Source organism: Pan troglodytes, chromosome 4, assembly GCF_028858775.2.
Source record: "Pan troglodytes isolate AG18354 chromosome 4, NHGRI_mPanTro3-v2.0_pri, whole genome shotgun sequence".
Lineage (NCBI taxonomy): Eukaryota > Metazoa > Chordata > Mammalia > Primates > Hominidae > Pan > Pan troglodytes.
The window spans coordinates 144,354,871-144,366,951 of NC_072402.2; the positions used below are offsets into that span (position 1 = coordinate 144,354,871).

General features: G+C 44.1%; 1 protein-coding gene across 50 annotated transcripts in view; it reads right to left on the bottom strand.

The window, feature by feature from the left end:
* The window catches only part of PPP2R2B (protein phosphatase 2 regulatory subunit Bbeta), a 495,140-nt gene that overhangs the window by 42,194 nt on the left and 440,865 nt on the right, over nt 1–12,081 (bottom strand). For all 50 annotated transcript variants that reach the window (XM_001159683.6, XM_001159546.8, XM_001159725.7 and 47 more), the window contains one exon: nt 8,824–8,988. In XM_001159683.6, the coding sequence (XP_001159683.2) occupies nt 8,824–8,988 (165 nt within the window). The remainder of the gene's footprint in view (nt 1–8,823; nt 8,989–12,081) is intronic.

Consider the following 12,081-nt stretch of genomic DNA (forward strand, 5'->3'; position numbering starts at 1 on the left):
CCACTTACCACTACTTCACTGTGCCCACCCTGGTCAAAACCATTATCATGTCTCCTCCAGACTGTGGCAACAACCTCTAAATGGTCTCTCTGCTTTCCAGGCCTGGCACCCCTTGTCTGAGAACTCTTTTAAGATCATAAACAGTATTCACTTCCTTCTTAGCACCATCTCATGGTTTCCCATCTCACTTAGAGTGAAATGCAAGTGCTCTGCTCTGGCCCATAAAGCTCTCAATGATCTAGCCCCAGCCTACCTCTCTGGCTTCACTTTCCTTTTCCCCTCCCTCTCTTTCTCCCTCCCTCTCTTCCTCCTTTCCTCCCTCCCTCCCTCCCTCCCCTTTTCTTCCTTTTCTTTCCTTTCCCCTTTCTCCTTTCTTTCCTTCCCCTCTCCCTCTCCCTCGCCCTCTCGCCTTGCTCTGTTGCCTAGGCTAGAGTGCAGTGGCACAATCTTGGCTCACTGCAACCTCTGCCTCCCAGGTTCAAGCGATTCTCCTACCTCAGCCTCCTGAGTAGCTGGGATTATAGGTGTGCGCCACCACACCCAGATAATTTTTGTATTTTTAGTAGAGATGGGGTTTTGCCATGTTGGCCAGGCTGGTCTCGAACCTCCTGGCCTCAAGCAACCCACCTGCCTCAGCCTCCCAAAGTGCTGGGATCACAGGCATGAGCCACCATGCCTGGCTGTGGCCTCACTTTCTATACTGTCCCTAGCCTACTTGTATCCATCCACTGATCTTTTTTCTCTATTCTTTGAACACACAAGTTTCCTCCTCTGTTAGGGCCTTCACACTTAGATGTTGGCTTTCTCTTTGGATCCTTCTGATAACAGGTCTTAATTCAAAGGCTTTGCCACATACCACTACTTCCTGACCCTGCTAATTTTCTTACAGCTTTTTTATCATGTCTGAAATGACCTCGTTTATTTGTACATTTGTGTTTTCTCTCATCCCTCCCCACAAGAAGGTATGGTCCCTAAAGGCAGAAACCAGCAGGTGTTTAATCAATCTTAGTTGAATAAGTAGTTTTTGGTGTTCTCTTGAAGAGCTACAGGTGGTCTGGCTCAAACCTCAACTTCATCACTTGCTCTTTGGTGGCCATAAGTGTATCTTTCCCCCTTTTAGCTAGTTGCCTCATCTCTAAGATGTGAATAATGGCAGTATGTAACTCATAGGGTTGTTATCAGGATTAAATGAGCTCATGCATGTATACTTGGCTTACTTCCTGGACACAGTAAAATGTCATGGAAGTTAGCTGTGAATAAGGCTGTTGACATTACTACTTTTATGATTGCTTCTGCTCTTCCTGCTCCCACACTTAAAAGACACATGTGGTAGGGAAGCAAGACAGCATCTTCACTCCAACCATAACACGATGCTTATACTATGTGCCAGGCATCATTCTAAGGCTCCACGGGTGTTATTTAATCCTCACAAGCACCCTATAAGGTAAATACTTTCATGACCCATATTTTATAGGTGAGTAAGTTGAAGCACAGAGGTTAGGTAACCTGCTCAAGATCACCACTTAGGCCATGGATACAAGCTGATAGTGGCTGCTCAACTATGTTGATTTGCCTCCTCTGTTTTGACCCAGTCCCTGAATTCACTCACTACTGTCAGTTTGGTTTGACAGAGGGGAAGAAACAAAACAAAAATGTCCTGGGTTGTGCTTACAGGGAACATCATGCTGGGCTCCTCACCACCTTGCCTCATCCCAGTACCTATGACAGGGGCTGCTGGGGTGGGCAGGGAGTTTTGATCTTTCCTGCTGTCTCCACCCTGGAGGTAAGGCACCCGGTGGGGCTCTTCAGTCATTCATCAACTTTCTTCAAGTTATAGAAGTAAAACAACAACCTTGGAGAAAATCTAGAAAATAAGAGAACTGCCCACATTTCATGGCCCCTGACCTCATCCCTTTCATATAGCCTCTGCTAGTCTTTGTCCACATATACTTATCCTGATCTTGCTGCATTCATGGTGAGATTATCATTTCGCATGCTGCTTTAACATTCATAAACATCTCTCCACTTGCTCCATCTTTGTGTCCCCAGGTCTTTGGCAAGTCAAGTCTCTGTGGCCTTTCAAGGTATTGCTTTTACTATTCCCAGTCCCACTTGAGGATTTCACCTGCTGCTTTTATGCTGCTAAACCACACCCTACTTATTGGGGAACCTCTCCCTTCAAGACTGGCTTTTGAATAGGAATCAGGTACCTCAATGCCTCTAAAATCAATTAAAGTCTGCTTTGTTCAGAAAGAAAGTGTTCTAGCTCCACAGGAAAGCCTCCAGGCATCACTGTCCTAACACACACGGACAACCTGCCTGGTGAAACTGTCGAGACCCAATGCACAGGTTTCTATCATCCTGGTCCTTTGGTCCTTTGTCTAGTTTCTCTCCTGCCTTTAATAAAAGTTATGCTCATTGTGTGCTTCCAATGTGTCAGGGGCTGTGCAAGAGCCCTGTGTCCATGACCTCTTTCCACTCTTACCTCCTGGAGGAAGGTGTCAACATCAGCACCTGCCCAGGCTTCTGGCGGCAATGAGGCCTGGAAACAATGTCTGGAACTGCTGGCTCCAGGGCTTGTGTTCTTGATGACTTTTATGTCTTTCCTCCTACTATGGGCTGAGTTGTGCCCCACCCCCCTCCATTCATATATTGAAGTCCTAACTCCCAGTACTGCAAAATATAACTGTATTTGGAGATAGAGCCTTTCAACAGGTAATTAAAATAAGGTAATCAGGGTGGGTCTTGATCTAATAGGACTGGTGTCCTCATAAGAAGAGGAATTTTGGACACAGACACTGATGGAAGGCAGTGTAAAGACACAGGGAGAAGACAGCCATCTACAAGCCAAGGAGAGCAGTGTGGAACTGATCCTTCCTTCGTAGCCTTCAGAAGAAACCAACCCTGCCAATACTTCATCTTGGGCTTCCAGCCTCCAGAACTTTGAAAAAATAGTTGAATTGTTTAAGCAGTATAGTCCATGGTACTTTGTTGCAGCAGCCCTGGTAAACCAATATGTCTTTTTTCACCTGTCTTTTCCTATCTGCCTGCCTTTCCACCGCAGATGTTCTATGAAGCCCCACCAGGTGCTATGTAAGTATTGTACAAATTCAGTAATTAGTGAGATAAAGTCCTTGTCTTCATAAAGATTGTATTCCAGTCAGCAAGACAGAGGCTAAGTAAAGCAAACAACTATAATGGAGGCTATGAAAGAAATAAAGAAATAAAATAGAGTGATGAGATTGAGAGATGGTAGGTGCAGATGGGGTGGACAGAGAAGTTAACTCTTAGGAAGTGACATTTTCTCAGAAACTTAAAAAGTCAGTACAGGCCAGACAGGTAGAGTGCGTGGGGGGCGGGGAGAATTCCAGGCAGAAAAGCATGTGCAAAGGCCCTGAGGTGGGAAAGGGCTGGATGTATTGGAGGTGCAGGAAGCAAGCCAGTGTGGCCAGGCTACAGGGAGCTAAGCCTGGAAATGTTGGCAGAGACCAGATTTACGGGGCACATTGGAAAGGAGTTCAGGCTTAATTCCTTTCATTCCCCAGGTTGGTGTCCATTACACCTGGCCAGTTTCTTCACCCAGCCACCGATACTCATGCATGGAAAGGGGAAAGAATAATCCACTCTAGCTAAGTACTGCTGCCATCAGCACCCTATTGTTTCAGACATCTAAACTGCAAACACAACCCTGTCACTACCGCCAGAAGTGGTAGAAAAAAATAGGCGAGGGAGAAAAGGAATCATCCTTTCCAACCCCTGCTGAGTATGCAGAGTGAGGGACATATGGAAATTAATAAATGCAGCTCTGATAACACGGTTCTCCTCGGCATTTTGATTAAATGCTGTTGGTTATTAAATACACTCCTTCTCAGAGCTCATCTCCAAAAGCCAATGTCGCTTTTCATTTTGAACTCTGATGAACTGTCTCAATTCTGATCACACACCTCGGCTGAACTGCGGTTGACTGCAGGCTGCCGTTTGAGGAGGATGGAGAAAATCAATATGAAATGTCAGGCGAGGGGTCAGATTGAACTTGTTTTCCCAGCTGGCAGGAGCTGGGGCCCGTAGCCGCAGCAGCTGAACAAAGGGAGATGTGCACTGAAGAAGGTTGGTTCTTTGAAGGAGTCAGGAAAATGAATTTCATTTGCTTCTTAATTAGATTAGTAGGCTGGCAGCTTGCAATTCAGAACTCTGTTGGTGTTGGAATAGGGAGTGGGAGGACAGGGCTGGGCAGAGGCCTGAAGGCCGGTAGCCGGCTCCTCCGCCTCCTTCAGGACGGTCACCAGGGCTTTGCTTCTCTGGGGCTGTGTGGGGCTGAGGCTGGAAGGAGAAGCAGCTTCTGGGGCTCCCTGGGTGTGTGGCTTGACCGGCTTCCTGCTTCTGTATGACTGCATGATTCTTCCCTGGGCTCTCCCCGTCTGCTTCTCCATCCTTAGGTCTCAGCTCAGCAGTCACTGTCTTGTAGAGTCCTCAACACCTCTACTTGTACCAGCTCATGCCTCTCTTTTATACATGTATTGCAGTTGCGATGCTATATTTGTTTCTATTCTCTAACTAATACATCTTCTCTCCTTAGACAGTGTGGTTAATGTTATGTATTAGCTTGACTGAGCCATGGGCTGCCCAGATATTTGGCTAGAAATTCTGGGTGTTTCTGTAAAGGTGTTTTTGGAATAGTTTAACATTTACATTAATAGACTGAGTAAAAGAGATTGTACTGCCTATTGTCAATGGGCCTCATCTCATCAGTTGAAGGCCTGAAGAGAATAAAAACGCTGACCCTCCTGCAAGGGAAACAGAACTTCTCTGCTGGACTGCCTTCGAGCTGGAACATTGTATTTTCCCCCCCTTGCTTCTGGAATTGAACTGAAACACTGGTTTTTCCTGGGTCTTCAGCCTGAGGGTTTTGTTTATTTATTTTTTTGAGATAGAATCTTGCTCTGTCGCCGAGGCTGGGGTGCAGTGGGGCAATCTCAGCTCACTGCAACCTCTGTATCCCAGGTTCAAGCGATGCTCCTGCCTCAGCCTCCTGAGTAACTGGGACTACAGGTGTGTGTCACCACGCCTGGCTAATTTTTGTATTTTTAGTAGAGACGGGGTTTCACCATGTTGCCCAGGCTGTTCTCAAACTCCCAACCTTGGGTAATCTGCCCGCCTCAGCCTCCTGAAGTGCTGGGATTACCTGTGTGAGCCACTGAGCCCGGTCTCTGATGGCTTTTAGATTAGAACACCACCATCGGCTCTCCTGGGTCTTCAGCTTGCTGGCTGCAGAGCTTGGGACTTGTCAGCCTTCATAACCATGTGATCTAATTCCTTATGATAAATCTCTTAACTTACACACACACACACACCCTACTGGTTCTGTTTGTCTGGAGAACCCTAGTACAGAGAGTAAGCTCTAAGAGGGAGGAAACCAGGTCTGTTTTTGCTTACCCTTGTGTCTCCAGAGTCTGATACAGTACCTGACATAAAGTATGTGATTAACAAATATTGATTAAATAAATGAATAATGAGGCCTCCTATATCTGGCAAGAGGGTTGGGGTCTCGAACATCTTATGTCTGCAGGCCTAGAACTGGGGGAATCCAGGGTGAATAATTGTGATAACTGCTGCCATCATTTATTGACTCCTTTGTGCCTGGCAGAGGGCTAGGATCTCACACACATGAAATTTAGTTCTTGTGAACAACCTGCCCTATGATGCTGTCCTTAATATTTCTACTTTCAAATGAGGAATCTGGGGCTCAAAATGATTAAATAACTTGCTTGAGGTCATGCAGGTACTGAGTATCAGAGCTGAGTTCTGATTCCAAAGCATCTGCTCTAAATCACTCTAGTTTTTTTTTTTTTTTTTTAACTTTTAAGTTCAGTGGTACATGTGCAGGCTTATTACATAGCTAAACATGTGTCATGGGTTTTTTTTGTGTGTTTATTTCATCATCCAGGTATTAAGCCTAGTACCAATTAGTTATTTACCATTCTAGTTTTGAAAGCTTCTAAGGCCTTGCCCTTTTTCTATCTTGTGTTCAGTTCATCAAGCTTCCCAGTCAGTTGATTCCCCAATATCCAGAATGCATGTGGATCTGTCTGACTCCAAAGCTGAGGCTAGTGTCAGCCACACTGGGCTATGGGGATGCCAAGGCTTCCTGTGCCATCCCTGGCCTCCACCCTGGGTTGGTGGCCCAGAAAGCCCGGTTCTGCTTTCACGCACCAGAGCGGCCCTGCCTCCTTAGACAGCTCATGTCACCTCACCCACAGCATGTCCGGTACTGAGTCCCAACCCTTCACTCTCTGGGAGAGAGTTAGAGACTTTCCATCCATCCCCATTCCCACTTGTTATTTATGTCAACCCTTAGGCACACATTTATTAAATATTTCCTGACCCCTGCTTATGTGTCAGGGGTTCATATAATGTGACCAAGTCAGATTCAGTTCTCATCCTCAAGGCGTTTACTATCTACAGGGGAATGACATTGAACAATTCGTATCACATCCATGTATGACGAATGCCAACCTTTAATGTCACTAATGTCACTTATAACACCCATAGTTATTTTAAAAGAAAATGTTCATTTTCCCCCTTCTCTTTCTTTGGATTTCTATAGCCACCATTCTTTATCTAGGTTCCAAATTATCCTTGCATTGAGACTAAAGCAAAACCTTCTAACTTTCCTACCTTTATTCACACGACCACTGTGTTAATCTTCCATAAAACACAATTTTTATTAACTCTGCTGTCCAGCTAAATGCCCTCAAATTACCTCCCACATACTAGAAACTGTGCTTCTCCAACCGGGGTACCTGTATATATCCTTGGGGGTTAGGAAGAGGGGAGGATACGGGGGTATACTAAAAAGGACAGGAAGCCATAGGATAAATGTTACATCTTTTAGAAACACCAGTTTTGTTTAAAATTTGGGAGTGGGGGTAGAAACATAATTATTAAATTAAAGTGAAAATAGATTTTATATGCGGTAAAATGTAAAATTCACATGAATTTTTAGAAAGAAAAATAAGGCTTCAAAGAAAATCTGTTGTGGTCAGCACCTCCCCCAGGGTCGCTGGTCTCTGCCAGGCATGGGCTATTTTGCCTTTGCTGGTAGGTTGGGCCAACCCAGAGCACATGGGAGGAACTGGATTCCTCTCTGTGCCCTCCTTCCATGGCAGTAGGGTTCATGGCTTGGCCCCACCAGAACTGTATTTGGTGGAACAGCTTAAGAAGGACTGGATACTATGGGAACCAGACTCTGGGTATAATATAAGTACTCACTGAATGCATGAATACATGACAGCATAAACTTTGGAATCTGATCTTCAAGGATCAACCTGATATGAACCATCATTGCTATTTAACCTCATTAACCCAAGATTCCCCTTTCCCCCAAGCCTGACACTTTTTATTTAACACCCTTCAAATGTTCCATTACTTTAGTAACTTCAGAATTTTGCCCATTCTGTGGTTGCTGCCAACAATACTCTTCTTCCTGTTTCCCACCTAACCAAATCCTACTTGTACTTCAACACTCAACTACTCAGCCTCTGCCTTCCCTGTGAGGTCTGTTTCAAATGTCTCAACCGTCTCTGAATGGCCTAACCCATAATTATCTCCATCATTCACTTGAGTATTAAAACTAAACTGCCTTACATATTGTTCCTGAAATGCTTCCTGGGTGCATCTTGCCTCATTAGCCAAATTTTAAATTCCTTGAGTATAGGAGATAAGTCTTACCTTTCCATTGTACCCCTCAGAGTTCTTTATTGTAACAAATACATTGTAGATACTAGAATATCATGCAGTATCTGTGACTGAATGAATTGTAGTCTAGATCAGTGGTTCTCAACTGGGAGCAATGTTTTCACCAAGAGGGTATTTCACAGTGTCTGGAGACATTTTTGGTTATACAACTGGGCTTGGGTTATTGGCATCTAGTGGGTAAGGCCACAGATGCTGCTAAACATCCTACAATGTATAGGACAGCCCCTTCCCCGAAACAAAAATCTATGTAGCACAAGATTCAATGGTGTACTGTTAAGAAATGCTTATCTATATTATAGTGGCTTCCTAACCTGTCTCCTTGTTTCTTTGTTCTCTCAGCCAGAATTTAACCTTTATCCTTCTGCCTTCCATCTGAACAATTTCCCTAACAACTAATTCTGATCATACTACTCCTCTGGTTACTTTTGTGGCCATTCACTCACTTTGATGAAAAAAATTTGGGTTTTAAAAATCATGGTCATTATGACATGGCTCTGGCATCCTATAGTCACAATCTCTCCAAGAAGCCACCAGCTCCATCCCCCAGCTGCTATTCTAGATGGCTTTTATGTTCTCAGCCTCCCACGCAGTTCAGCAAGTCCTGTTAATTTTATTGCCAAGATCTGTGCAGTACTGTGCAGGTTACATGGATTAAAAAAAAAAAAGATGTGTCCAGAACCCATCTGCCCTCTCAATTTCCACTCACCTCTTTGTCCAGGCCACCCTTCAACGGTCTCCTAACTGGTCCCCCTGCTATTCCTCAAAGTCATTCTCCCCATGGCAGCAAGCATGATTTCCTTAACATATAATTTGGATCACGTCACACTGTTATTTAAACCCTTTTCTGATGAGGGTCATGCCTTATTTATTTTCATCTCTGGATGTTTTGGAATCGAACACAAATGTTCATCTTTACTGAAATATAAAATACGGAGCTGACTCCCACTTGTAGTTTTCTTTACTCCTAGTGTGTCTGGTGTAGAAAGGGAAATCACAAGCTTCCAGGCTCTCCCCCAGCACATTGGGGCCAGTGGCCATGCCCCCCACCTCCCTTCAGCTGCTACTCACATTTGGTGTGCCTGTCACACAGGGCAGATGCCCGCATGTCACACAGCCGGATTGTCCCTTTGCTGCTGCTGTACACGAAGGTGTTGCAATGATGGGGGTGGAACTCGGCTGCTGTGATCACCTCCGTGAGCTCCTCCATGTTGGCTGGCTTAATGTCCACGATATCTGGCACAGACGAGTCAAGGAAGGAACCAGGAGAAGGAGGCAGGAACTTGGGGAAGGGGAGAATTAGCAATGGCACCATCTTATATTAGTATAATATGTCAACATTTGCTATGCACATGGTAGATCCTCATCATAAACTTGTCCCAGGCAGATGAGGCTCAGGAACTTTAAGAAAATAGCCCAGGGTTACCCAGTAGTCAGAGGCAGCATTAGAACTCAGGTCTCTTGACTCCTCATTTGTGTTTTATCCTGTATAAACATGTAAAAGACATCCACTCATGACCAAAGTTAACTGCTTGTGCAATCAGGCTAAAATGTACCAAGTTGCAAAGATTTTGCTTCTCATTTTATAATAATGATTAAGGTACTAGTCCTATTATAACCAAATAATTCATTTTATCTGATTCCTTAATTGGATTATTGGGCTGATAAGTGATATCTATAATAATAGAGTGCATATCTTCTTTCATGAAATCCCTAAGCCCTTCTTTATAATATGTTGATGATAATAATAATAGCTGCCACCAATAATTGAGCACTAGCTATAGGCCATTCACTGTGCAAAGCATATCATGTACTTTATCTCATTTAATCCTTACAAGAACTCTATATAATCAGCGTTTTCCTCATCCTCATTTTTTCAGGGGTGGAAACGGATGCTCCATGTGCATAAAGAAACGTGCTTCAAGTCACATGGCTAAGTGACAACACTAGGATTTCATCCCAGGTGCAAAGTCTGTGCTCTTTCATAATTATGCAAAATTTCTCTCGTGTATGATATATAAGACTTCTAGTCTCTGTAAGTTGTGATCTGCTTTTCAGCTTGTGAGGGAGTTTTTAAGTATCAGAAACAAGCCATCCAGTTGGAAAGTTTTAGGGTCCCATGGAAAATATCCTTAGTTTTATCATCTGGGTTTTTTTTTCTCAGTATTTCCCTTTCTGATCAAGAATTATACCTCTATTTTTTAAAGACCATATCCTTGTATATTGGAATGAAACATTTAGCCTTTTATTTATGAAGGTGACTCAATGAAAATAAACCCCTTCAGTAGGATGTCTGGCATGAGTGAAGGAGTGGGTTTGTGCAGATCTCTTCACACCTCCACCCAGAGCTTGGGGGATCAGGACACAGAGGGACCGAGGTGCTGTCTGAGGACCCAGCAACATCCTGCAAAGAACAAGCCTTGTGATGTGGATGCTGTTACACAGTGAAGCTGACCAACAGGACTCCCACTTTTCCTAGATTTTCCCACTTGTGAGCCACCTTTGTGATTTTTGCCCTATCTGTGCATCATCAGATAGTACTTTTTACTTAACATTTTTCTTTCAGATCAACTTTAAATTGATTCACTTTTTTCTTTACTTAGCTTTATCTAAACAGTAACCCAATGTTCATAAAATCATGGGTTTAATAAGGTAGCTACATTTTAAGTAATATGCATAAAAATTGACATGTAATAACTGCAAATGTGTGTGCCAGGAGTTTATGCACCACATTTTGGACAACAATGTATTGAATCAACAAGCAATAACTTGATATAACTGCCCCATTAGACTGAGATGGATGAAAGTCTTGTATGTTTTTCATTAAGCTAGTAGCATAGTCCCCTCCTTAGAGTTTAGATGCGGTACAAGCAAATGCACTGATATTTTTAGTCCCGCTAGCACTAACAAAGTAATCATCAAAGTATGATCAAACATCACTATGCTCCTGCTACAACATTCCAACATGCAATTTGTTGCAACAATGGCTTTGTATTTGGTTGTGCCTCTTTCCCCTTCATTATCTCTTACAAACCCTATAGGGTTCTTTCTAAAATTGGCATGAGACTGAGCTAACAGTACATGTTACTACAATTTCTCCTACCAAACCCAGATGCAAATATTACTTGGGTCTCCGGGGCATGTGAGTCTCCTGGATTCACAAAATACTACCTTTCAACTCAACTTCTGCCAGAGTTATAAATATGATTGCAGTTAGCATCACATGCTGTGGAGCAAGAGCCTGTGCCCCTCAGGAGGAGGCTCTAGGCTGCAGCTCCGGTGCTCTCTCAGCCACTGACCCATGCCCTGGGCTCTATGGCCATGATGTAGCGTTGGGTAAACAGAGGTTAGTTTTCAGCTGCTGTTAGATTTCCTCATCCTCCAGAGCAAGCCTTGATATCCCACTGTGCCTGTGAACATGTTTCTCTTTTCTCCAAATAGGGAAAGAAAATCTGGTGTCAGCTTTCTCAACCTCTACCAGTATAGCTCTGAAAACAAGCTGAACTGGAAGGGATCTTCGCTGTGTGGGAGGGGGAGGTGCTACAGCTACAGTTATTTTTTCCCACCTAAAAATAAAGCCCCAAAGTCAGAATGTGCAAAAACAAAGTGCCTAAACATGTCTATGAAACCAGGCACATCCTCCACCATCAAGGATGCCAGTGGGGCTGTGCCCATGAGATCTGCCCAGAGCTGCCATCTCTGGATCTTTCCTTCCTTCACTGGACCTTCCAAACCTACCCACCACCCAGCCCTCATCCCCAAGCCATTGGCTTCCTATCCCCAGCAGGTCTCAGTCTTCGTTTTTGAGTAGAGGGCTTGTTTAGTTTGACTCAAAGGGGTTCCAAGGATAAACCATGATTATCCCTCTTTTTAATCACTGGGATGATGAAGTTAAGAGGAAGATATGGCCAGTTGCTAATGCTGATCAGGGGCCAGGCCTGCCCTGTGCTAACACTTTCCATGTGTTGTCCCCCTTGCCCCTCAACTCAGCCTTATGAGGGCAGGATTATTAACAGGTCCATTTTACAGCCGAGGGAACTCAGATAAATTACTCAAAGTTATGTGACACAGTGGGCAGAGCTGGGATTTGAACCCAAGCTTGTCTGACTCCGGAGCCGGGGTTTTTTCTCTCCATGCCACTCTGCCTCCCTTGAGGAATGGCCTCACAAAGCTGGCCAAAATGTGACAATTTTGGTTCCTTTGAAAAGACCCCCAGCTAATCTGAGAGGGTAGCCCCATCTCTTCTGGCTTTAGGCTTGTGCTCTCTTAATTTACCTACCACTTTGGTGACTGCATTTTCCAGAACCAGAATTTTTATGTGCTCTAAGA